At 42.3% G+C, this 27,878-nt stretch overlaps 1 protein-coding gene across 1 annotated transcript; it reads right to left on the bottom strand.

Moving 5' to 3' along the window:
- Positions 1-19: 19 nt before the first annotated feature.
- FAM180A (family with sequence similarity 180 member A) lies at positions 20-27,878 on the bottom strand. The gene is made up of 3 exons (XM_086747055.1): positions 27,740-27,878; positions 1,782-1,882; positions 20-393 (listed from the first exon to the last, which is right to left on the bottom strand). The coding sequence occupies exons 1-3, from the start codon at positions 27,813-27,815 to the stop codon at positions 52-54; spliced, it is 519 nt and encodes a 172-aa protein (XP_086603181.1). The 5' UTR covers positions 27,816-27,878; the 3' UTR covers positions 20-51.

Genomic DNA, 27,878 nt, shown 5'->3' with positions numbered 1-27,878 from the left:
CCCTCATCAGCCAGAAGAAGTGGCTGAGTTGCTGTTGCACCAAGTCTCCCACTATGACGGCTCTTTGTTGTATGGGAACATCAAGTCGTGCTTCAAGGCTTTGTAAAGATTGACAAAGGATTCAGCCCAAGCGTCTTTTTGGTGCCCCTGGGACTGAGCAGCCCTGTACGCTGTGTAGACCATGGTCAGCACTGTCCTTTCAAAGTCTTCTTTCTTGAGCACCCATGGGTAGGAAGACAGCCTGCTACTCAGCCTGCGTATCTCTGTGATGCTCTTGGGGATAATCTCATTGCAGATGGTGTGAAACTCAGCAGCCTTCCTCAGTGAAGCAAGCTCCTCATCTTTGATGGAGATCCTCTGACCTTTGTCAATGTCAAGTTCAGCTAAAAGAAACTGGTGCAAAATCAGAACACAGAAAGCTATTTATCTTTTCCAAGAAAGTCTAGGCAAAGTAAATGTGAATTAGCAACATGTCCTTAGGTCTTCAGGTCAAATGGAGACAGAACTCTCATTGCACTGGCTGGAGCGGGGCCAGACCACAAAATCTCTACATGAATATTGGACTCCTGTGTTACCTGCCTGGGAAAATTAGAGAAAGGCTATGGGGAAAGGAGAGAGAAAAACGAAAAAGCAGGAAGACTGCTGCTGTCCAAAACAGGCATGGGTTGCTGCTGGTACAACATGGGGATTAGAGATGTGGAGACAGCAGCACAGTTGGGAAAGGCCTTTTACCCTGCCGGGGATAGCAGTAGTGGCGTAGCTCTGTGTTAGAGAGCACAGTGGTGGCTTCCTAGCCCATCTCTCCTGTTTGGACATCCAATACCAGTTTCTCAAGGTGTGGGATTGACAGATGGGCCACTTTCCCTTAGCTAACCATAAGACACTGTTCGAGACTGTGTGTTACATCTGCAGTCTCCACTGCTGTGAAAGAGAGGACCTGAATCATTTTGAAGTGAAACAGTTGTGCTCTTGGGATTACTTTGCAATGACTGATACTCATGGCTTTGATGATTTGAACAAATAATTTGTGGCTAAGACTTAGATCAAAGAATTTAAATGCATTGTATCATTCATATGTAACTGTTCTGGAAGAAAATTGCTTTCAGTGGAAAGCCGTTTGCTCTGGTTTTCACTTTGCCTGTCAGTGAGCTAGAACCCACAGTTAATGTACTGTAGGCAACTGCTGCCTGCTTAAGTACTGAAAGACCCAAGTTTGTTGTATAGAATCATAGAATCATAGAATAGTTTGGGTTGGAAGGGACCTTCAAAGACCATCTAGTCCAACCCCCCTGAAAGGAGTAGGGACATCTTCAACTAGATCAGGTTGCTCAGAGCCTCATCCAACCTGGTCTTGAATGTTTCCAGGGATGGGGCATCCACCACCTCTCTGGGCAATCTGTTCCAGTGTTCCACCACCCTCATTGTAAAAAAATTCTTCCTTATGTCTAATCTAAATCTGCCCTCTTTTAGTTTAAAACCATTCCCATTCTCCTGTCGTAATAGACCTTGGTAAAAAGTTTCTCCCCATCTTTCTTATAATCTCCCTTTAAGTATTAAGTCACAATAAGGTCTCACCAGAGCTTTCTCTTCTCCAGGCTGAACAACCTCAGCTCTCTCAGTCTGTCATATGTATGTCTGTCCCCTCCCTTCTAGTGAGCTATTATAGTCAGCAAAGAGTTTACTCCTGGTGACATGAAGACACATAATGGATAACTCCAGTATGGACAGTAACCCCCGTCTCGGTTAGGGCTTAAGGTACCATCTGCTCCCATATACTGCACCTCGTAAAGCAGGACGACGTCTTCCAGCGAGTTTTGTAGCACTGGGTTAAGGGAGGCAGCTGAGGACCTCTTGATTCGCTGAGCAGCTGGGAAAAGCATAGCTGGAAAATAATAATGGGAAAAAAGAGTTTCCATAGGGTGGCAAACACTGAAAAGAGGAAGCACTTTTCAACAGTAGATTCAATCAAATAACTGCCTGTTGCAAAGACTTACTGCACAGTATAACTTCTCACTGTAAATAAAATGGGCAATATGGACCGCTTTGACTATAATCTACTAGGGGTGGACGTTAGCTGTTGTTTGTCCTGTATCTATACAGTGTCTGACACAGGTGGTTTAGAATCCAAGTCTGGGACTCTGAGGTGCAGCCATGGCATAAGGAATAAGAATGATAACTGTAACACCAATATTGTCTGAAATACATGTTCTTCTCCTGGTCTGCAAGGGGAAGTCAATACTGACCCTCAACAAAGCCCACTTTCTTCAAGCTATTTTCCTACTAAGACACTTCTAAGACCTTACATTTCTCCTGATTTTCGCTGTCTAAATGTTGCTCTCTCCTTGGTTGATAGAAGTAGCTCCTCAAGAGAGTAGATCACCTCATCTGTCCTGGGTATATGTGTCTGGAGGAGTGACTCACCCTTTGGAGATGCCTGTGTCTATTTATTAAGCCTGTTACTAGTTTAGACAAGATAGCTACATTCAATGAGGTGACTCCCAACTTATTATGACTTTAATACTTCACTGTATTATAGCTAGGAACAAGAAAGTCTACAGTTAGGTATTTATTCACCACTGTGAAATGTACTACAGATAATGTCTCAGGGAAATGAGACAGAAAACATATGTACAGCCCCTGAATTCAGCACCCAGTGAGGTACATCATTTGTGGAATAAATGGCCTGCACAGTTTGGAGTATAGAAAATATCTGGTGCCACGTTGCATACCACCTAAATGCTTTGAGTTACTAGCTAGGTTGATGTTTAAGTAACCATAGATTTGGATTGGCTGGTTTTTGTCTAATAGACAGGAACAGGAAGTTTTTTTTTTTTAAAGCTGTGCTTATGTGGCTATCAGTGCATTTCCACATAAACTTAACTTCTCAACTTTCAGTGTTGTTTATTGATAGATGAATTTGGGAAAAAAAAAGTTAAAAAGAGGAAAAAACCCACCTTTTCAAAGGCATTATGTTTCCCTACTCAAAATTGTATATTTCATAGAAACGTTAGTGTTCGAACGGACCTTTAAAGGCCACCTAGTCCAACCCCCTTGCAAGAAGCAGGGACATCTTCAACTAGATCAGGCTGCTCAGAGCTCCGTCCAACCTGCTCTTGAATGTTTCCAGGGATGGGGCATCTACAACCTCTCTGGGCAACCTGTTCCAGTGTTTCACCAATTCTACAAGTTCTACACTTATGAGTAATATTTAATAGAACACAGAGCTGACTTTAGATTTCTGAAAAGTTTCATCCCATCCTCTCTCTCTCTACCAGATTTTTTTTTCCATTAAATATTTTTACTAGATCAATTTTGTCTTGTTTTGCCAAAGTTCTTGTGACGGATTTTGCATGCTGCCTGTAGAAAACCTGAATTAACATCATTTAAAGCTCTCTCTGTCATTTAAAGCTCTCTTGCATGTTGGGCATGCAAAAAAAAAAAAAAATCTGGGGCAACTGTAATTATTTTGCGGAAAAGTTGTCCCTGCTTCTTGACTACAGGATTCCTCAGATAATTTGCCTCTTTGGTTACCCAAGTGGATCGCAAATATGCAGCTCCTTCTAGACTCTGTAGCCTAAATGCAGTCCTGTTTCCTGGGCCATTGCCAGCTGCTGACTTTGTTAAAGTTTGACTTGTTAATGATATTTAAGTTCTAGTAATGCAAGGAGAAAGAAACCAGGTCCTCAGAGATTGTGTTAATTAGGATCTTTACTATTTAGCATAAGGAAAATTAATTGGGATAATACTAGGTAAGAAGTAATTCATGCTTGACCCAGCAAAGAGTACTTTGGCCTCGAATTAGCTGGGGAATATAGGTAAAATAGTTTGTTGAATTGCAATAAATATACTGCAGCTGGATACTACTAACTGTAAATGCATCCTGCAGGAATGAGTTTCAAGCATTTTGGTAAGACATCTACAGAGCTAGGTGCTTCTGATTGGATCCAAGTGAGTTTAGATTAAAATTTGCTTAAATAACTGAACATTACTTGCAAGGTATATGACTAAAAGCCCGAAAGAATGAATGCACCAAGTAAAAGAACAGAGGTGTGGAAAAGGACTTGGTCTCTGCAGTAGCCTTCCCCACCATGATGCCTTTACCACTAGAGCATCTTGCCTGCGCCAGCCAAGGGGTGAGTTCAGGAAAGGTCACAAGCTGCCTGCAGGTTCTGTTCTGCAATAATGTTTGCCTGTCTGACCGCTGGCAGACAGATCTATAACCGTTTTCTGCTGGTGCTGCTCTGTCACTGATATTCACCCCTCTTGCTCAGAGCTTTGCTGAAACACGCTGGAGCTATCCCATCTTTCACTCTTGGCAATTCGAGGATGCAATTGAGTGCACGTGAAGCACTTGAAACTTCAAGCACTAATTGCTGAATAATTAAAACTTTTATTAGTGGGCAATTAAAACTCTAATTACTAAGCAGCTGGCAGAAATCCAGTCCATAATGATGACGATTCATCTGTATCTCTTTTAGGTGCCCTTTCAGTGGAAACAGCCTCAGAGTGCATAGTATCTCTACATATGCAGATGGTTTACATCTCAAATATTTCCTGAGCCATGGAAAAGGTGTCTGTGGCATTGTGCTTCAGTGCTGTCATGCTTGTTGTCATCACACTGATGGCTTTTAGCTTTCAGTCCAAGTGCAGATTCCTACTATGGAGCTGTGCTCAGAGTCATCAGATTCAGCCCATCACCACTCACCTTTTCTAGCCTTTTCTAGGCTTTTCTAGGCTTTTCTAGCCTCAGTATAGGACTCGCAAAAAAAAATGAATGCCATATTACCAATTTAGTACTGACCTACTTGCTGTATCACAGGTAACATCTCAGAAAGTAGCTGAGTTTTCCCACTCATCTGTTCCCAGGATGACATGGATTAGGTTAGGAGATTCAAAGGGACAAGAGTCTGAGCTGCTGTATTGTGAGAAAGAACTCTGTATGCATATCAGGAGCATGCAATCCTCTGTAAGGACCAGACTAGCACTGACTCCCTGATCTCATTATCTTTTTCCCCAAACATATCAAATTTTGTTACAGTCCTTAGAGACTCTAGTCAGAAACTCTTTCAGAGCTCATTTGTATTTGTCATGGTTATCTGATTTTCCTGATCCACATTTTATTTCAGCTTCTCTTTCTCTCTTCCTGCATGGTAGTCAAATCCTTCCACCATCACTCCCTCCACAGTCCTCTCCATTAATTCACAAGTTCCTCTGAGATTTTGTGAGCATTTAGAGCTAACACTCTCTGATTTTCATTACACTGACTTAACACACGTGCAAGTTAAGCCCAAAAGCTGAGACAGAGAAAGATTTGCAGCCAGTTTCTGCATTTAATGATTGCAAATTCCACTTGAAACTTTTCTGCTGACTTTACTTCTTCCTGCATTTACTTCCGTCTCTGACATGAGTTAGCTGGGCAGTATTAAAGAACAGCAGAGGAGTATTACTGTGATTTACCACCTCTTTACTGTTTTCTTCCCCAAGGGAGTTCTCTGTAAAGCTATCAAGCAATTATTTCAGAGGAAGATGCAGAGCAATGTGCGTCATTTTATGGGGATGTTGCAGGCAATTCATTTCTAAGGCAGTAGCTGTGAATGTCTGAGGAGTAGAGATCCCTAAACAGTAGGGAGAGAGAAAGCCCACCCAGTAATCTCTGAGGTCAGTGGAGAGACTCCTACTGACTTAGTGTTTTTACTTCTCTTACAAATGTGTCAAGACATCTCCAGTTGAGATGTGGATGCATCTGTCCTATCGGCTGAACAGACGCATAACAAAAAGTTTATGGTCCACAGAGATGAGGTAGGAAAAATGTAGTTTTGATTATCCTTACTGAAAAGATTTTCTATTATATATCTGTGTACTACCAGGCTCATCCTCTTCCAAATCCCTTCTTCAGAGAGGCCTTAGGAATGCTCTCTGATCTTGACCTCTCTCGCTGCCCACTAAGGCCTCACGGCTGGAGGTCGATGAGAGCAGTGTCCCTGAGCATAGCCACCCACTCCCAGCCCACCTCCCTGACCCTGAATGGCCTCATCCTGTGCCCTGAGCACACGACTGCTTGTGCCTGAAGGTGGTGGGCAGCCATCAATTCTAGTCCTAAGGGTGCCTAGAAGTGCCCATCAAAATGTGATGCAGGAGTTCCTGTTTTCTGCACCGCTCATTGCCAGAGTCTGTCCAGTCTCCTACAGCTCTGTTGACTCAGCTCCACTTCTCCTTAAGGACTACTCTGTTTTTTAAACAAAAGCTGCAGCAGTGCTTGCCAACTCATTGGCCTGCTTGTAACTATCTAGCTCACGACAGCTTAGAAATTTCTGTACAGTTTAAACATAACATTGTATCTGAGGCTGACAATAGCTTTATTTTAAAGATTCTTTCGTCTTTTTTAAGAACTGGACCTCATTAGCCATGTGATAAAAAATTGTGATCCACTCCCAGGTTTTCCATGCAGTTTCACTGGTGAGAACACGGATGTTTGGATTTCCTTTCCAATCTATACTGCTGCTCATGATTTCTCAATTTCAGCCTGTGATGTGTTTGCTCAGTAAGTACAGAGCATAGCTGCAGGAGTGCTCAATTGTTTGTGCATCATCAATGCCCTTTTCTTCTCCTGTGAAAAGATATGAAGCCAAGAGCATGAATCAGGCCCTGTGCAGGCCATCGCTCCAAAGCACGTCCAGCTCTCCAAGGCTCCAGGACATGAACACAGTTTAACTGGGGTCATGACTCAGTAGGAATGATTTTAATTGACTTCAGGGGCATGGAAAAGGGCTATCTCATTGCTTCAGTGGGACCCTTTTCATGAAGGACAGGAGGAGCAGGGGAACAAGAAGGACTTGCAGGCCAAAACTCCTGACTTCCTGCAAGCAAAGTAAAAGACAGTTGCCTGTTGACATAGGAAAAGGCAGTGGCCCAGCTGGAGCTGTCCTATAAGCCAAATTCAGTCAGAAGGCTGCCAATTGTGCCCTCCTGCCTTATATTACTAGGGTCTGACTCTAAAAAAACTCATGAAAATAATTTCTTTGGGCATCACTGATGTCCTGGGACTACCTCCCTATTTCTGGGAGTGCAAGGCAGGGAGCAGCTGCAGATGCAGCTGCAGTTCCTGTTCAGTGATGGACCTAAAAAGGAAAAGTGATCTCTGACACTCCTTTATGTGTTCACCTGCAGTTGTAACAGGAATTAATAGGACTCTGCAAAACCATATCCTCTCAGACCACCACAACTGTCTTTTTACTGCAAGCTCACAACCACCCCTTCGTAGTGAGAAACTGCTACAAGATCAGCAATACATCCAGCTTGATCCCTCACAGAAAAAAAATTTCCCTTTCCTGCTCAAAGTTTTTGAAGTCAAGACTCCTAGAGCTCAAAAGAAAGATGTTAATGCATCCCAAATTATAATGACAACAATTTCTCCCTAATTGTCTTTATCTTATTGGTAAAACAGGGAATAAAAGTGTTTACTACAAAATTGTTCAGTGCTGTGAGTCCATTTGTGCATGGAAACAAATGTGCATACTGCCCCCTAAATCAAAAGAAATGAAAATGTAAAACTTTATGGGTTATTGTTCATGAAGGCATAATATAATATGTAAAACATTTTTCTATAAATTCATTGGCTATAGTTGTTTTGTTCTGTCCTTTAACAAGTCCAGAGAAACAGAGCATTTGAATTATATTCCAGCAGCATGAGGTTTTCCCTAGCCTAAACATCACATGGCTAGAAAAGCAAATTAAAAAATCCACAGCCATACTCAGCCTTTTTTTTTTATGACAGCTTCTGCAAGAGCCAAAAAAGCTGTCTCCTGGGCCAGATGCATAAGCCTTTTAAGCTTGCTGTTAGTCAACCTGGAGCACAAGCTGGTTTCACTAGTGAGCTGGAAACTTTCCTTGTGCCATGACGTTTTTTTTTCTCCAACCTGCCTGGAATTTGCACTAAATGGATCTCAGCACACCCAGAGGCTCCTGTCAAAAGAAGACATTTGTTGATAACCTGATAACAGATGTTGTCACTAGCACTGGCTTCTTTGAAATACGAAGATGATTCTTCAAGATGAATTCAAGCATTTGCCAAAGCAAATTAACTCAGCACTGTCCACAAGGTGACTGTATAGGCAGACACATCAGCCATTATAATGCTAGGCAAAAATTATGAGTGTTCTAGGCTGAACCTATTTTGATGTAGAGATTGCTAGGCAGTTCCTACAAGTCACTGTTGCTTTGGATCTCAGTACAAATGCCTGAAATGCTCACAAGAGGATATTCTTTAAAAGTGTATGGGAAGCATTGTTTTGAAGTCAGTGTCTACAATTCTCCTTGACCATGCATTGCAGAAGAGAAGAGGACATAAGTCTCAATGTTTGTATACCCTTGATAAAGGCTTTTTGTTTCATATTCCTCTTTGATTACCTTGCTTATGAAAGCTTATAATCAGACTAGAAGTATATTTTATGTGTGAAGAGCTTTATTTCTGTCAGACGACTCTGGTGGGTCCTTATTCTGAGTTGCTCCATTGCTAGAGGAACAAGTCACTATCCCCAATTACTGCCTTAGGCTAACTATGAAATACCTGTCCTTACCATCCTGCAGTCAATCAAAGCCACTAAATATTTTGCTACCCTGAGCAACTACCTACTTTGTGCCTGCAGCAGATCTTGGTACCAGAAGCATTGGCTCCTCCAGGTTGAAGTGGTGTTCACCTATGAGAAGTGTGTAGCGGGCAGTGAAAGTAGTCACATAAATCACAAAAAGTGCCGTGTTAATAAGTGAACAGGTTTTATGCATAGTAATCCCACCCTTTACTTCTTGTCCTGCACTTACCTCCTCCTCAGAAGGACGCATGTTCATCATCTCCAAGGTATTTATAGTGCCCTGGGCCTGCAATCACTGCTAGGGCAGAACCTGAGCATTGGCTGGTCAGCCCTGCAACGGAGCCTGCTCAGGTATAGTTCCTCTATGCTTCCTGACTTTTTGCTTTTCTGTATCAAAATTGCTATATTAGAAATGATTGAACACTTTGCCCTAGCACAGGATAAATGGAAAGAGTGGGAAACTGGAGGAAAAACAAGAGGAATAAAATGAGGGAAACACACACAAAAAGCTAGAAAGTCAAGCAAAAAACACTGCAGTCCTATAGGGTAGATTCTGAAACTTGTATCTGGAATTGCAGTTACACACATAAGTAGCTCCCATGACAACAAGTGCAATGCAAAAGCTGGTCCATTCCAGTTTTAATACATTTAAATCTCCATTATTGGGAGATTAAATGCCAATGCCCCTTAGGAGAACACAGCAGCAAGATGGAGAAGACATTTTAATTACAAACCAACATGAACTAGCACATTTTTTAAAGCAGCTACCAAAAGAATTTGCCTCTTTGATTTCAGCTTCATATCCTTGTTATCTCAGCTCCTAAGACTAAAGTTGACAGCTGCAGTGGTCTCTCTTTGTTCTTGCCTGTTGGCTAAAAGTGAGAATAGACATTTGTTTCTTCTTTAGTGAAGAAAAGAATGGTTAAAAACAAAGATCCATCTTGAAATTCTAAGCTTTGTCAATATGGATGTAGGAAATAGATCTCCCTACAAAAGCTAGCAACAGGCAACATTGTTCTTAGGAAAAAAAAAAAAAAACAAACCAACATTTAAAACAGTTAGAATTAACAACAGATTGTATTCAATTCCTTAGTTCATCACATAATCAGTTTTTTCAAAGTTACCTTTTACTAGCTTACCTCCTTTTTAAGAAGCATACATATTCTGAAAGGATACCTCAGTTCCATAAAACAGAACTCACTCCAACCTACACTTCTGCACTTCATAAATGTCCTGAGATATGTTAGATTAGATTATCATGCAAAAGAGTTTTTATATAAAAACTAGAGTAGTGTCAGCGTTTCTAGCTACTTGACATGAGTAAGAAATGTAAAGATGTATGAGAAAGACCTAAAAAACCTTATGTTTACATAAATGGATATTGCTAGAGAAGGGAATGGTGCATGTGAGCCTGTGTTTGTGAGAGGCAGAGGATGTTTTTCTTTTATGATTTAAGTAAAATGGTTTCAAAGCTATGACTAGCATCAACCAACTAAAATGGTCTGAGAATTTATTCCTTCAGATGGAATTTCCATTATGCAGCATTTTCACCTGTCCCCAGCCTGTAGCAATATATGCTGTGTTATTTATTCTTCCCTTGGTCATAAAGAGAGGGTCCCCACCTGGAATTCTTTATGCTCACAAAAAAAAAAAAGACGCAGTCAGACAAGAGAGGCCTTTAACGTGCTGGAATGAAGTTACTGCAGAAGGCGTGGAGAGAAAAAAATGCACATAAAGAAACCAAAGGAAAGAAGAAATATGTGAAATACATTGTTATCCTTCAGTTTGCTGCCATATTACCAGAAACTGGGGATAGGCTATGATGAAACCTATATGACTGAAGGGCAGCAATAAAGAAAGGAAATATCAACCCTGTTCCACAGATTTAACACAGAGGCAATAAGCAATTTTAGTAACACAGGAAATTTTAGGCAGAGTTGGGAAATGAACCAGCGCTTTATATCCCTGTCTTCGTTGCAGGGTCACCTCTACTTCCCTATCTGTATTGCTCAGAATAGCTCTTATGCAAGGGGAAGGCACAAAGCAATCTTAATTAAACACATTTGAAAATGTTTCTTACAAATGAACAAGTGAAGGGTGGTCCAATCTGCTTCCATTTCTCTCAGGAAGGAGCAGAGAAAGGAGGGAGTGAGGAAGGGGAGGAATACAGCCAGGTGTTCTTGTTTCAGTGCCAAGTGGTGGGAAAGGAGCCTAGGAGCAGAGCGAAGTGAATGAGTCTTCTGTTGAGCAATAGAGTGAGAGAAATGGAAATCAAAGCTCTGCTTTGTGGGAAAAGACAGAGCTGCTGCAGCTTCAATAGCTCTATGCATCATGCTATTGCTGCTCTGAAAGGAAAGCCCTTTAAAACTAAATCTCTCTCTGCAGTTCTCTGCCCTTTCTATATTAGCATCATAGACCCTAAAGGAGTGAGCTCAAGCCCTCCACCACCTCTCAGGTACATATTTACACAGAGCTGAGACACTGAGCACAGAGGAGAGGTGTCCAGTAGGTAAGAATGGCCTTTTTACATTTAGTTGTACTTTCTTTTTCAGTTCAGCTTCATTGGTTTCCTGGCAGGCAAAGGTGATTGCGTAGAAAGGTTTTGCTGAGGCTGACCTAATCACAGCTGCAGCTCAGGGTCTCCCTCCTTTCCTTTGTGCCAACACTGCTTTGTGCGGCCACACAGTGAGCCAAGCTAGGGATCTGTTTGGTCATGAATGAAGGGGAAAAGCAAACCAAATAAAGAGTGGTAGATTTTAGCTGTCTCACTCCCAATCACAACTGCTATGCCAGCAGCACTCCTATATGTAAGAAACTCCTAGTGCAAGTGTGGTCCAACTGCTTTTAGGACATTTGGTGACTATTCCAGTTCTCAGATGACATAAGGATGGACATCAGCCCTGGTTAGGAAAAGCAGAAGCCCTTCCTCATGCCTTGATGTAACCATCAAGCTCATGGGCTTCTTTCTGTGGATGGCCACCTCAACTAGTGTAGTCATTGCTCCTGCTAGAGGTGAGGATCAGCTGCAGGACCACTAACTGCCAAACACTTATTTCCCTTCTATGTCTACATCCATCTGAACTTTTAACAGAGTAAATTCAACTGGCACAATGAATATCTAAAATTTATTCCAAGACTGGATGGTGAGAAAGAATTAAAGGCCCAGTTTGAACAACAGACGTAGGAGGGAGCAGTATAACTTTTATTCCATCATCACAAATGACAGCTCAGATTCTTCAGTTCAAGTATTGACTGTTGTCATTGACTAGTTCCATAAAATATCTATTCAGAGAGTAGGAATAATATCATGTGTTTTATCTAAACAAACAATACTACGTAGATTTAAGAGCTCTCTTTGAAATTACCTTGCCTTTTTATCTGGGACGATGGCAATGCCCTACTAGATGTTAACAAGAGAATTAGTAGATTTCCATGTCATGATGTCTTCCAGTTGGAACTGTCTGCCTTCTCAGAAAATATGCATTAATGAAACACAATGCATTAGATCTGTTGAAAGGGACACTACATGAAATTCTGTGCAGGTGGACAAACTGAAAAAATACATGGGCATTTTGACTCTAAAATCTGTGGCCATATGATCTGCAGATTAAGAAAAATTATGGAAGTTTATTGTTATTGATGATTGACTTTTTTCTGTGCTGAAATATCCTGTGGGAACTGTCCCATTGAGATCACGGAGCTGTTAGCTGAGGTGAAGAAAAACAGAAGAAATGATGGGGATCTTGGAATTATTTACTTAAACCATCTATGAATAGTTTCAACCAGCAAGTAAATTCAAGTGTTTGACTGTGGATATAGGAACTATTCTTGAACTGATAATAAACTATTTATTATTTTATTCATGTATGAACTGCTCACCCACATATAGTAGCACAGAAGCAAAACAACAAGCTATTTTTTAAACTCAGTGAGTATCAATACCACAGCTCAAAACTGAGGAGGTATAAGCATTATATTGACCATTTATTCTCCTTCAGATTAGAAAGAACCAGAATTGTCTTCCCCTTCCCTTCAAATCCCCATCTGAGTTGAAATAAATTGTTAGGAAAATAATACATAAGCCTCAGTTTTCTGCTTCCTCTGCTCTGGGATTTCACTTGTTCTTCAAAAACAGGGAAACCCCAGCTGCCTTTCCAGCTGTTCGTTGAGCTCCAAATGTCAGTGCACCTGCTGCTGGCTCTCTTAATGACATGAATATGTGCTGGATGGAGAAAGTGTGTAAGTAAGCCTTGCCTAATATACAAAAAGCAGGGGGATATTGGGTTCCTTTTGTGAGGAAATGAGTTATTTCTGGAGACAATGTCTTTTCAAAACATTGTATATTTCCTAGTAGTGATGATAATGACAAGAAGTCTTTATCATTAGGGGAACAAGGAGGACCTGGGCAACTATAAGCTGGTCAGCCCCACCTCTGTGCCTGGAAACCATGCTAAGGCACATGGAGAGCAAGGAAGCAGTTGGTGACAGCCAATATGGCTTCACCAAGGGCAGATCATGCCTGACCAATTTGGTGGCCTTCTATCATGGGGTGACAGCATCGGTGGACAAGGGACAAGCAACGGATATCATCTACCTGGACTAGTGCAAAGCTTTTGACACTGTCCCGCACAACATCCTTCTCCCTAAACTGGAGAGGCACGGGTTTGATGGACAGACCACTCGGTGGATAAGGAATGGGCTGGATGGCTGAACTCAGAGAGTGGTGGTCAATGGCTCGATGTCCAAGTGGAGACCGGTCACGAGTAGCGTCCCTCAGGGGTCCATGTTGGGACCTACCCTGTTCAACATCTTTGTTGGTGACATGGACAGTGGGATAGAGTGCACCCTCAGCAAGTTCACCGATGACACCAAGTTGTGTGCTGCCGTCGACACGCTGGAGGGGAGGGATGCCATCAAGAGCGACCTTGACAGGCTGGAGAGGTGGGCCCGTGCCAACCTCATGAAGTTCAACCAGGCCAAGTGCAAGGTCCTGCTCCTGGGTCGTGGTAATCTCAGGCACAAATACAGGCTGGGTGGAGAATGGATCAAGAGCAGCCCTGAGGAGAAGGACTTGGGAGTGCTGGTGGAGGAGAAGTTCAACATGAGCAGGCAATGAGTCCTTGTGGCCCAGAAGGCCAACCGCATCCTGGGCTGCATCAAGAGGACTGTGGCCAGCAGGTCGACAGAGGTGATTCTGCCCCTCTACTCTGCCCTGGTGAGACTCCACCTGGAGTACTGTGTCCAGCTCTGGAGCCCCCAACACAAGAAGGACATGGACCAGTTGGAGAAGGTCCAGAGGAGGGCCACAAAGATGATAAGAGGGCTGGAGCACCTCTCTTATGAGGACAGGCTGAGAGAGTTGGGGCTGTTCAGCCTGGAGAAGAGGAGGCTCCGGGGAGACCTGATAGCGGTCTTCCAGTACCTCAAGGGGGCCTACAAGAAAGATGGGGAGAGGCTGTTTAGTAGGGCCTGTTGCAATAGGACAAGGGGTAATGGTTTTAAAATTGAGGCAACTAGATTTAGATTGGACATTAGGAAAAATTTTTCTTACAATATGAGTTATAGAGCACTGGAACAGGTTGCCCAGAGAGGTGGTGGAAGACCCATCCCTGGAAATGTTCAAGGCCAGGCTGGATGAGGCTCTGAGCAACCTGATCTAGTTGGGGATGTCCCTGCTCCTTGCAGGGGGTTTGGACTAGATGACCTTTGAAGGTCCCTTCCAACTCTAACCATTCTATGATTCTATGATTCTAAGTCCAAGAAAGTAACTCAGAGCTGCAGATGAATTCAGTTATGTTTCTGAACTGGACGAGTACAGCTGTTTTGCCACCTGAACAGAACATGAAGGGTGAAAAGCTGTGCTATATCCCTGGGCAAGAGGCAAGGGAACCACAGATCTCTCCTGTAGCGGTAAGTGAGGGTCACCATGGGAAGGCATCTATTCTGCCAAGTTCACACCTGCATGAATGTCTGGGCCCCATTATGTTAATTTCTGTATCTGCATGAAAATAATATTAAAATAATAATATTAAATATGATTTAATTAATAAGAAGACAAATAATAAAACAAAAATTATTATTAAATATTTTAATAATAATATTTAAAAATGAATGAAACTAAATATAATCACCCACAAAATCTAATCAGTGCATTCCAATGTATGCAGATGCAATGGTGGGCCAAGACAATCTTTGTGATGTCAGAAACACAGCAAAGAAATCTGAAGGATGAATGCAAAACGGACTATTTTTGTTGCTGCCTTCCCCACTCCACAAACACATATGGGATTTCCGTTTTAAAAAGCTGTCATTTTTCCACTGTTCCTTGTTATTTCATGCTCTCCTAAAATCTGATTATTCCTAGATCTTTCAGGTTTCCCAGTCCTCTGAAATAAAGCTGAGACTGACACACAACTGGATTCACCATTAAATACAGAAAGCCTTGCCAAAACTTTGAGTGTTGCAAATTGCTGAAGGCAGCTGGACACTGTGGATGAGGTCCTCGGATGACCTGAGCTGGCACTGCTAGCCTCACGATGCAGCTCTCCGGGCAGCCAGGTCACAGAGAGCCCTGTGCTGTGAAAGGCACGCTTGGAATTCGAGGGAAGAGAAGAAGGTTAGATTCAGGCTCACAGAAACCTTACAGCCAACAAAATAACCCAAATATCTTGTTTTCTGAGGAGTGGAACCTCAAAGGCACAAAATTCTGACAGTTGCTCCTGAAATGGATGGAAATTCAAAACTCAACATCTTTCGCTGCTGCAGTTCCTGCCCCTATGGATGCCATCTCTCAGTGGCTCTCAGCCCAACAGGACCCTGACAATTTGTCCCATATATTTGATGCATTTCTATTCTTCCTTACTATACATCTCTTCTCCTGGAGTCTTTTGAGCAGAAGTTGTAAAATAGATTTGGGTTTACAGGAAAATAGTCTAAGTAAATGTTTAAGAAAAAAATGTTAATGACCTCATGCTACAAACTTAGGAAGAATACATATGGAAAAAGGGAGGAAGAGTTGATTTCCAGTGAAAACCTCTGGCACGTTGCTGACTGAAACCAGACAGGAGTTTATTCTTTTATTTAACTCCTTTGTATGTAGTGACTGGTAAAGAAGGCTACTGCGGAGAAGCCCTTTAGATAAGCTGCTGTGTTACTCACAATGTAAATTTCAACCTGTCTTTAGCCGGATTTGGGCTTTCTCCTTCCTAATTCAAACACTCTGAAGCTTGCATAGTGATATGTGCTTTACTTCTGCCAGCATGCATACAGTCCATGGGTTGTCATTATAGGCTGCTAATGAAAAATCTTTTGGTCAATCTGACATATGTTGTCTTGAGCACAGAGAAGTACTCCTTGTGAAAACTAGACTTCATTGTGTGATAATTCTGCATGACAGCTCTTCCTCAGCTTCCTAGTGATGATGACCTCCCAAGTAAGCTTACAAAAATCATCTTGTTATGAATGTGTGATTGATACTCATCCTCTGTCATCTTCATGTGATGTCCTTTTGTCATATTAGGGGAATTTTATTACTGATCTTTGACCTATAGGTAAGAGGTAATCATTGTCTGAGATGCTGGAGCACACTAATACGACAATCTACTCACTTATAGGGGTAGATGAACATTTAGCATGGCCACAAAATAAGGCAAGGACTACTTGTTCCCCTTTTTATACTTCTCAGTGCTACTCCCAGTAACCTTTATGTTTTGTTTTGACATCTGAGCAGTGTGCAGATATTAAGGATGAAGCAGAATGCAAAGTAGCTTGTCACGGCTGAACCTCCCAGACACACTGGATGAGTAGCTGCTACCCATTGCATTGGGTTACAGAGAGAGGCTGGCGTGAGTGCTTCAGGTTTTTTTTTTGTGAAAGGAACACTCAGAAGGTGATTTATAACTTTGTTTAAGTAGTACATGTACTACTTTGTCAACAAAAGCCCTCATAAGGAAATGCACTGGCTTTTGGAAACAGAGAAGTAAACTGCAATATGTTGAAGTAGCTGCTCCCAGCTGAATTGCAGTGAGAAGGACTAACACTCTTTTCCACCTCAGCGGGCAGACATCCCACGGGTGCTGAGGTCCAGCCTTGGGTTCAGCAGCATGCACATACAGAGGCGTCAGGGGAGATAAATTTGCTTCTTTGACAGTTTGTGTCATGTTTGGCAGCATGAATTCAAACAGGAGTGAAAAGCTCCTGGGGGACATCGTAGATGGGTCTGAAAAGCCAGCTGGACATGACACAGACTTCCACCTTTGGTGATGTAAATAGAAAGGAGAGAGGGGTATAGAGTATTTAAGACGTGACGAATTGGTTCCATTTACCTCACTGACAAATTTTTGCAAATAGAAACTGAGCTCTTTGCCTTGGTGGTGATATTTTGCTTAAATATCCCCTTATGTTCCTTTGGAGGATATACGTGCACATGTTGTTCAGCCTTGGAGTTCGCCTCAGCTGGACCACACTGGCTGCGAGCAGCATGCAGAGAGATTAGGGCTGACATAACCGGATGCATGCTGGATTGATGGTCTGTGGCACATGCAGTTAGGCATTCAGGGTTTGAAGGGCATCCAGAAATTCCCAGCACATATCCAACAGCCTGCTCCCTAAATAAAATTACTGGCTAGAAAAGGAGTGTCTTTCTAGGGAAATGCAATTTCTTACGGTATCCCTAACACTTAGCTATTTACCAGACAGACTCTTTAAAGACAGGCTTCTTCAACAGCTGGAGCCCTGCCATGAACATGAGAAATACAGCACTACAGCAAGACAAGCCCCCAGTCTGTATCTTTGCCAGCTTGTGATGGCCTCATCTTTCTCAGTTTCATTGCTAAACATCTAAATCCCCCTCTAAGCCTTCTCTGTTCCCGGAAGATTCCTTCCATCCACAGCATGCAGCACTGCCCAGACCTCAGCCAAGTGGCTGCCGTCTTCCCTCTGTGCAGCACGGCTGGTTTTAGGGAGAGACGGGGCACAGTGAAAGACAAGGACCTGGTACAGGAAGGCAGCAAGGTTATATAATGCAGCTAAAAACCCCAAGCCTGGGTCACAAGCAGATTTTGGCTGTTCTTCGTGGTTGACACAGGACATTTGGTATCTGTAGTCCATTCATCAAAAGTGGGATCCTCTGAACTGAGCTCAGACAGCATGCTGCCTGTTCATTTCACTCAGGCTTCTTCCAGGTATGCAGTGTGGAAGCAGGGCCACACCATCATCATCTGTCTGTTGAAGAGCCCAACACAGCAGTCACACACTACCCTTGGCTGCTTGAGCCTAATGGGGCCTGATAGTATCTGATTTTTGTTGATTGTATCTGATTTGTGTTATGGGACACCCCAGTGCGGAAAAATGTTTGGGTACTTTTCTATCCCTGTATCTTTGTGAGGACCCAACTAAGCTTCAGATTTGCTGAGTACAAGTAAAGGTAGGTCAGCCTCTTTGAGCTGTATTTATTAAAACTTCTGGTGGCAGAAAGCAAAAAAAAAAAAAAACCACACAGTGTATATGTTTTTATCATTAGACTTATTACCTTCCAAAACTTTCTGCCAAATTGGCATGGCAATCCAGAAAACCAGAAGTTGCCGCAACTATGACAAATGACTGGTTTTACTTAACACATGCTGAACTATATTAGGATGTCTACAAATGCTGTTTAACTGGAAATGGAGTTTGTTCGGAGCCAAGCCATGAACAATTGCAGTAAATAAAAATAAGGCATACCTTAAATGTCTTTTATTTTAGGAAGGGGCTTAAGACATGAACAGTTCCCCCAGACATAAAATCTGCGTTTAATAAATAAATTCAGTAAGCAATTACTTCGTGTTTCTTCAGAGCCAGGCATGAACAAAAATATAATGTCATGGCTGTGAGCATTATGAAAACCAGGGAGGAAACCGAGGGCTTGCAGAACTTGATCCATTCCTCCAGGGACTGACAGGATGAAACACAGACTTGTGCAGCTGTGGCACCGTTGCTACAACTGGTGTTAATGGGAAAGCTTGACTAATGGGAAATGCTCTAGCCCCATAGCTCTGTAAAAGAGCAAGTTTCTTGTAGCTTCCATAGAATAAAACAGGCTGTGTCTTCGGCAGTGTGAAGAGTATCTTTTCATACCTACATAGTTTAGAAAGCTCAAAGGGAGGGGAAAGAAAAAAAAAAGAAAAAAAAAAAGATGTGCAGAGACCTCGACATACTGCTGATTCAGTAGCAGTAACTTTAACTTTTATACTGTGACTGCTGGTGAATTGCCCAGACTAGCGTATCTCAACATCGTGGTGTGCTGAGAGGCTGATGGGGACCAGAAGCAAACACAAGTCCTGCTTACGTGAGAAAAAGGCAGTGCTAACTCCAGAGAAATGCAACCATCCCATGAGCCTGAGAAGCAGACGGATAAGATGAAGACCAGCTGGAAGAGATGGACATCTTCTGAAAGGCGAGTTCAAATGGGGATGCACACCATGCTGACAAAGAGGTGAATGCTGCCCTAATCTTAAACGTATGTGTGCTTTAATCTTTCCCATCCACATGTATCACATTTTCTCTTTCTCTACACTTTTCGTTTCTCTTGCTCTTTTCCTCTCATTCATAATACTTCCTTCTATTTGCCATTTTTACCTCCAGCTTTTTCTCTGTTCTTTCTCAGCATCTCTGCTTTTTGCTTTTGCCTCTCTTCTCTCTCTCAAAGTGGCTCAAATAAGTCCTGCCAGATTGGAAAGTTTGTACACTTTCCAAGTCAGAGAAGAGATTAGAAGCATCAGCTCCATTTGGGACATGCCACCACCTAGGAAATAGATGGAGACAATGAAATCCTGATGTTCTGGCTCACATCAAATATCCACATCCAGTCCGGTGCAGTTTACTCTCTTCACAACTAGGCAAAACCTAACCAGAGTGCTCTGCTCCCCCAGTTCCATGACAGGGGGTGCTCATGCAGGTATCACAGAAAACCTTGTGCATTTGGGTCTCCAACATGAGACTGCAGCACAGCATTGCCCTACCACTTTCTCATTTCCTCCCGAATAACCTCTGAGCTTTGAACAACTTATTTTTCCTTCTCTCAGTGACTTTTTTTCAGCTACCCACCTGGCTCCTCCTGAGTGGAGAGAGACTCAGCGAGTTTGGAGCCTGGCTTCTGGCTGGTGACCTGTTTCCCTGTGGCTGGGGAGGAATTTTCGGAGGACGAGTGGTATGCATGCCGATCTCAGGGGAACTGGGGAGCTGCCAAACCTAACCGGCAAATTGGGCCAGGAAAGGCCCCACATTCGCTTTCACCAGAGGAAAGGAATGTTTGTGGAAACTGGGAATAGTGGAGCTTATTTAACTCTGTTCTTCTCCTCCTCACATTCTTCTTAGTCTCAAGCCCAGCACTGAGCTTGCCCTGCTCACAATGGCGAGACAAGAGGAGCCAGGTTATTGCTGCAGCCTGGAGCACCTCAGGGGGGATAAAAAGAGTCACTGGCTCAGGGTTCACCTCAGAATAGGCAAGGGAGCCCAGTGACTTGTGGTGCAGACTCAGGCTAGTTTAATGTCTCTGTATTAGCAAGTATGCTGTCGGGGATATATCATAAAGCTGCCATAGCAAAAGCCAAATAAAACAGGATTTCAGGGTAATGAAAGACACAGAGACAACAGAGGCATACAGGATCCCTTCCTCTGCTTTCTTTCCTTCCAGTGGGAGAGGAAATCTCATAGATGACTGTCCCCTTGGGGACTTCTGTCTATATGTTTCCCCACAAATGTTATTTGCGGCTTATCATCAAGTTGCTTTCTTATTTGTTTTTGTGATGCTTTGATACCTTCCCTCCTCTGCTTTCCACCATCAGCTATCCATGTAGCTGACCTGTATGAGCTTCATTCATGCCAGTGTCATTTTGCTGAAAAACACTTTAACCAACAAATAACGCATTTGGGCTGGAAGCTTTTAACAATCGGGGTTACTACCAGAAACCAAATTCCAGATAATGACTGAGATTGTGATCTCACTTCTAAGAGTGGCAAAAGTCCTGTTGATTTCAGTGATGCTGGTTTGCACATTTCAGTGCTTTTAAAGGTAAAGCAAGGAGCAAAATGGTTTCCCCACTTCAAGACACTCGCACAGCTCCCTGTTTTGCTGCAGCTGGGTCCATGTACCCAGCTCGCTTCTCTGCATCTTGGATGGACTCAGCTCCCTTCAGCAGAGCCACTGGAGTGCAAAGAGAGAGTGCATGGTTTTGGGGAGCCCCAGTTCAAGGTGGGTGCAGGATGTGCACACGGGCAAGTAGCAGTGTTCATCTCCAGCACCCTAGGCTGGCCCTATGGGTCCTGCCCCGCCTTGAACCTGAGCACAGGTACTGCGTGCAAAGTTAATTGCTCTGCCACTCATTAGTTTACCTCAGCAATTTATGTCTTGCCTGCCACTATTTGAGTAATCAGAGCTTCTGCAGCCTGATGATGTTCATTAAGACCTGCTGACTTTCCTTTTAATGACATTGTACTATTCAGTACTTCTGATAGGATTTCTTTCTGCCTGAGATGTCATTAAGCTCCTGCTGAAACTGGCATGATCTACTCCAAGAAAACAAGAAAAGCACTTTATGCTTCAGAAACAGAATAAGAAAAATTCACAACTATTAACAACATACAAGACTATATGCACACAGTCATCCTGAAGAGATCCAGGGCAAATGATTTAATTATTCCATGCCTCACAATGAAAAGGGGTGCTAATGTTTCCTCTCCTTAATTACACTGAAAGTTCTTTGGAGAATGAAATATTTGTTTTTACTCTATGTGTTTGCATAATCCTAGGTACCAGTGGAGTCTCTGGGCCCAGCAGTCAAGTATAAGGTAATCAGGAGGGGACTCACAGAGCACTCTACTGTCTTTACGTGTGCATGAGTTATTTCATTCGTAACAGAGCTGCTTCACCTATGGAAGGGAACACTGACTTAACAGGGTACGTTAAGAACAGTGAGGCAGTTGTTAAAAGTAAGGTGAAGGGAACTATTTCTATCTGAAAGTGTCAGAAGGGATTTGAATGGCAGGAGGTGCTTCTGAGCTGGACTTTGATTGGGACATGAGGACCCTTTTGCAAACTGATTCAGAACCCATGACAGTTCTATATCTGGGACTGGGGCAAATAGATGGGACACTACAGCATGCAGGAATCCCCAAAAAACAATCAAACTGGCAGCAAATGTCTTACTGGCTTGCCAGTCCTCAGTACTGGGATGGAACTGAGATCACTGAGAAGATTCTACTGGTGCTACTTTTAGCTCATAGCTCTCACTTAGTCTAGCACATATCAAAGAGAAAACAGTTTTACCTCATGTGTTGTCCTCTTGTTGCTTACCTAGATTTCCTCAAAATTGTCTAGCTCTTTTCTCTTTTTAACTTTTTATTTTGTTAAACAGTTTATGACTGTATGAGCTGTAAGCTTTAGCCATTTTTTTCCTGCTTCCTGTGGTGAAAAGAGCCTCAGAATCCTTCCTTGCTAACAGCATGACTGCTTTTACAGAGTACAATATCCATCTGTGATCTAAACTAAGATGTGGAAGCTTCTATAATCTATCTTCCCTCAGATCTCATCAAAGTTTAGCATCATTGCCCTAGAAGATATTATAAACTTTGATTTTTTTTTTTTAAGCATACTTTGTACATCTTTCAGTTTCAGGTATTCACTGGAATTCTGATGCAAGGATCATCCTCTATGCAAGTTAAATTAAATCTGCCCCTAAAGAAGCATTTGGGGAATCAGGACACACTAGAAAGTACTTTGATTACAATTGCAGCCCTACCCTATTGGATATTTATCCTACGCAGATTAAATCCATTCAGAGACTGCTACCTTCTAGCTACCTTTCACAACACCAAGGAGCTTTCCCACGTACTAATTACAAATCCCTTTTCAGCCCCTTCTTCAGTCCTCTCCCTGCTCTTTTTGCAATAACACCTTGTTTAATAGTTTCAGACTGCCACTACAGCTGATGCCCAAGCTCTGCCACAAGGAACAGGAGGGCCATGTCTGTGTCGCACAGCAAAGTATAGGGCAGAGATGTCAGAGCCAGAAGCAGTATGTATGACCAGAGCCAGAAGCAGTGTGGCACTGGGTCCAACCAGGTGATCCCTCTTGAAAGGCAGAGCTCATTCCCTTGGGCACGTGCTCTGCTCATGACTATCGCACTGTTGGGACACCAGTTAGAGTCTCTGCACTGTCTTGTGATGTCCAAGGCAGGCAGCTTGCCTCGGCCCTGGGTCTGTGATCTCTGCTCCACACACCATGGTGCCGTGCAGATATTCTACTTGCCTCTCCTTAGTTCATTAATTCTCAAATATCTTCTCCATCAGGTGGAAAACACATTTTTGTTTTTGTTTTCTTCTAATTTCTTAAAGGGCAGAAAATACTCTTGTAATGCCTCCTTCCTATTACTTACAGTGTAGGACAATTTGTTTTTGTCATCTCTTATACAGCTCTTTGCAAAGACATTCAGAAAGCAAAAGCACAGGTACATAAATTGTCTTCTTCAGGTCACCACTTGCAAAGCTAATTCCTCTGAATTTCAATCCCAGATCACTCTTCAGGAAGTGCCTTATTCTCTTTACTGGTACAATTTTGATACTTGGTGCAGAAATAATTCGCATCAGGCAAATAAACCCCCAGACCAGTAGACTCCAGCCTACAAACATGCATTTGCAGAAACTAGTACAGACTTATAGAACAGAGTCGAAGTAGGTGGAAAAAACTACTGCAGCAGATTGATCAAGCTTTTTGTAGCTCTAGTGAGGTCATTGGAATGGGTCTAACAAGCAGGGAAGCTGGGGCAGTTGAGGAAATTTTCCAAATGATCATGTGGGAGCCAGAGAAAAGGGAAATATTGCATTTTCTCCATAAGAAGAAACATTCTTTACACAGCCAGGCTTAGACAGAGTTGGCTCTGTTTCATAACATTTCATATCTTTAATTGTTTTATGTGCACTACATATTTTAAGAATTGGGTAGCAATGACTTTTTGGAAATTAAAGAAAGTTAAATAGGTGTTGCATTTTATAAAGTTCTTGTAGGTGCTCCAGCTGGTGGATTTCTTTTTACCCTTGGACTAGACCTTTGGGAACCTCAGGATGTCGTAAAAAAGCCAAGACCATAGCCTTGTATACTCAAGGCCTACTGGGCATATATGTGTACATGTATTTGATCTTTTGTGTTGTAACTACATGCTGTGTTCAGGCTATGTTCCCTTTGCTTATGCTGTCCAAGCCAAAAATGTCAAACAAGTGCTACTGTCAGCAGTGGAATTCCAGAAGTTGCTTGAGAAGGGAGTTCCTGGCTGTAAGGATGCAGTATGAGATGACGGAGAAGAGAGGCAAATAAAGTCAAAAGGTGTGGGGATACAGTACATGCTCTAATCTCCAAGGCACTCATCTTTACCCACATGGCAACATCATCAGCAACCTGGTATGTGGCAATATAGATGACCTTAAACACCGCTTCCTCATAAAAGGACTGTCTGGCTTTCTAGCAACAGCCAGTGTCTCTTTCTCTTCGACGTAGTCCTCTTCCTCCTGGCACCAGAGAGCCGCCAGGCTGCTGTAGCTAAGCCCACAAGCAGAAGCAGCCTGCAAAAGTTGCTCATGTAGCAGCTGCTCCACCAAACTCATGAACTTAGTTGCCACAACACTACAGCAAATACTAAAAGTTTGCACTGTTGTGGGGAAATCAGGGAGGATGGACCTTCTGTTCTTCCAAGTAATTCCTTCTGCAGGAAGCCTCTACGGAGAACAAACCGTTCCCTTGTTGTTACGGAACAACCATTTGACTTCCACTGAGCAAGAAACTGGGTACAAAATAATGCGTATGAACCAGATAGATATGACTTTAATACTGGTTTTGAGGTCTGGAAGGCACAGCACAGCCATTCCCCAAAAGCATGAAATCTCAGTGGTGCTAATATAGCTAATACAGCCTTTTCTCACTGGTGGGAGAAAAGAGTTTTATCTTCTAATTTTGTGTCTTTCAACATCTCCTTTTCCAGCCTCCACTGAGGGGCAAACCATCCAAGAAGCAAGAAATCAGAAGAAATCGTACTGCGTCTTCACTCCCTGAGCAACCACGTAGCAAGCATGCTACTGTTTGTGTGCCATTTATTTGAATCAGGAAGCCCTCACAGCAGATAAAATACAGCCAGCTGAGATGAAACGTGTTAATAAGCATGGCCTTAAGGTTTCTCCTCAGGGAACAGGCAATTCTTATAATACAGATCTGAAGCTAACTTCTGCTCTCCAGTGTATCGGTACTTGTCAGGGAAGTTTAATGTAAGCAACTGGGTGGCAAGCAGTGACACTGTCTCCACTTACCACAGCTGCATGGGTTTTTGTGTTTATTTTTGTTGTCAAAGAACAGAATGTGTTCCTTCACTTCCCCAGCAAAAACATCTCTTAAGATCTGGAATTATTATTTGAGACCTTCAGAAATTAATATGACCTCATCTCTACCATTGCATAGGCGATATCCCTCAGTAGAGACCAAAAATTACCTTTTATCCCTAAACAGGTGCTTCACAAAATCTCAGAGGGTAATATCACACAGCTAAGCCTACAAGAGGTTCAGGGAAACCTGAGACGATGACAAGCAAATTATTTCATTACCACTCAGGATATTTTTTTTATTATTCTGAACATGTCCATCCTAGGGACCAAGCTTTGCCTGTGATTTTTGGACCAATGTCCACAGCTGGATCTAGGCAGGCTGAGGAGTGTGTGAGATTTTTAATGCAAATGGCTGAGGGAGTAGGAAAAAAAAAAAAGGGCTCCATTTTCCTGCCAGAAATACTTTTTTTTTTTTTCCATTCATTGATGCTCGTAAAAGCAAAGCGAAAAGGGAGGTGGCAGTCTGGAGTTCCCACTCACCAGTCGGTACAAGTATGTTCATCTTTCCTCACGTCTGACTTTTTTCTTGAGCCAAAGCTAAATACTTGGTTACAAGGACTGGGCATCCAAGGCTGCCCCAGTGTCCCCTAGTGAAAAAAAATGGTAAAAGCTAGACCTTGTTTTATCCAATATTGACTGCTCGTTTCTATTGCAAACAATGACTGCTGGTAATTAAAGCAGGGCCCTTTGTCCTACTGTTTTGTAAAAAGTCTGGACTACTAGTCAACATGGAGATGATATGCAGAGCTGTCTTTCATTTCCATCAGACCAGATGCTGATCTGTCTTCGCTTTTCCATTGCAAAACTCAGATCAGGAGTTGGATAAGACTTAAATGACTGAGGTTTAACCCAGACAAGAGTCAGTTGTTGATCGTGGAGGAAGGGAAGAGCTCTGAGCCTGTAGAAGGGTGTGCCGTGCCTCGGTACTCAAATTTCCTCTTAGGTCTCTAAGCAATTCAAGAATTAGGACAGTGCTTTGGCCCTCTAGATACTGTAGATTAGGATGGGATTGGTTGGGCTGACACAGAGATAGTTTAGGGGAGTGGAGGTTCACTGAAGTAGCTATTGTTGAAGGAGTCATGCCTCTTAAATATATTTGGAGCCGAATAGTCTCAGCAGCTGTGGAGAAGAAATCTGGTTTCCTCCTCGGCAGAAGTCTGTATACAATATTTGTGAGAACTGAACTCCTTATCACAACAGAGAATGAATCTTCTCTTCCCTCCAAAGTCTCCAAAAACAAGTTCTAGAGCTTCCAGCTTGAAAACAGTCTGCTTTCCCAAAAAACGCAATGGAGTTCTGACATTTTCCTTTAAATATTTATGTGATTATAATTGGGCTTTAATGATTGCATGGATTCCTTTTAGTGTTGCTCTGTTGTTGTTTAATTAAAATAAGTATGTTAGCAAGAATTAACATCCTTGAATTGCATCGTGATTATTCCATGGAAATAAATCCCTTTCTTTTTTTTTCTTTTTTTTTTTATTTCATAGGTAAGGTGACCTCATTCTTCCAAAAGGTAGGGTTGGGGTTTTTTTCATATATACAGATATAGTTCTGATTTCCTCACTTTTTCACGTGTCATCCCTGGAAAGACAAACTCTTATGTACAGATTCGAGGGATGTTACGATGACAATTGTTGTCATTATCTCTATTATACAGTAAGAGAAAAGCAAGGTACGTGCAGGTACAATGACTTATCCAGTATCATCCAAGAGGCTGATGGAAAAGGTGGAGAAAGAACCTGCCATCCTGAGTCCTAGCTCAATGCCCTGGCAGTGAGCCCCCACTAACTGTAAGGAACAATTAAGCATTCACACAGCCTTGGCAGAATTGCATAGCTCTTCACTGCTTCATCCAGCATTGCCTCTCCTACACAATCAAAATCAAACCCAAATAGCTGACTAGAAAGGAACCAGCTATAATGAGGAAGAGATGGGAGACTGGGGTGAGGAGGGAGACATGTGAATGCTTGATTTTTTAACAGACTCTGGTTCCTTTAAATATCTGTGAATTTCAATATCAGAACCAAATAAATCTTTTGGGAGGTGTTTCCTTTCTCCACTTCCAGCAGCTATTGAACTTGTGCCAAATACGAGAGGAGAGAATAAAACAAAAAAGGGAAAAGACATAATCACTAGCTTTTAAGCAAGCATCCCCTATGCAATCCAATAGTCCCAAACCGTTATATATGTAACTGTCACACACTTGAATACAAATATGTCACAACTATATGCTGTTAACACCGCAAGTAGCTTTCTCTAAGTTGTATGTGCTAGTCTGTCAGGGTAGGGTGACAGGCGTTCCTAAGCACCTTGTACAATTCAGGCATTTTTGTGTTTAGTCTTACTGGGTATCTGCCTGGTGGAGCAGAACATTATGCCACCTGTGACTGCAAAGGCTTTTGCTTTAAGGTCTCATGACCTATAATTTTTGTTAAAATGTGAGAAAAAGGAGAAGGAGAGAGAAAGGAAAAAGGTAAGAAAAGAATGTAGTTTTGGGTCTTGGTATATTTTATATATACATACTTGTATTATAATAGAATACATAAATCATTTTACCTTTATGCACTTATGGATGTGTACTTTTCTATTTGTCTATATAATTATTTAGCTGATCTGTTTAATGGAGAAAAAGAATTCCAGAGTTGTGAGGGACAAATTGTATATATATTTATAATGAAATATAATTTCAGACCAAATCTACAAACTCAAAGTTTTCTTTCAAATAGTTTTTCATGTTTAAATCTTACCTCTGCTCCATCTGTGGGTCACAGTGGCATGAGCACTGTAATAGAACAGCAGCAGCAGCAAAGTCTTCCAAAGCATCCTTCTCTTTAAAATATGTATGTCTAGCTGTATATTATCTCCTTAATTTCCTACCTCCTTTCT

Source organism: Chlamydotis macqueenii, chromosome 1 (assembly GCF_036417535.1).
Source record: "Chlamydotis macqueenii isolate bChlMac1 chromosome 1, bChlMac1.mat, whole genome shotgun sequence".
Taxonomy (NCBI): Eukaryota; Metazoa; Chordata; class Aves; order Otidiformes; family Otididae; genus Chlamydotis; species Chlamydotis macqueenii.
The sequence above is the reverse complement of the archived record's forward strand: the minus strand, read 5'-3'. Positions and strand labels throughout refer to the sequence as shown.

Coding starts and splice junctions, on each gene's coding strand:
- FAM180A (XM_086747055.1), bottom strand. CDS start 27,815: ATGCTTTGGAAGACTTTGCTGCTGCTGCTGTTCTATTACAGTGCTCAT. Junction 1,883..27,739: donor GACCCACAGATGGAGCAGAG/GTAAGATTTAAA, acceptor ATTATTTTCCAG/CTATGCTTTTCCCAGCTGCT. Junction 394..1,781: donor ACGTCGTCCTGCTTTACGAG/GTGCAGTATATG, acceptor ATTTTGCACCAG/TTTCTTTTAGCTGAACTTGA.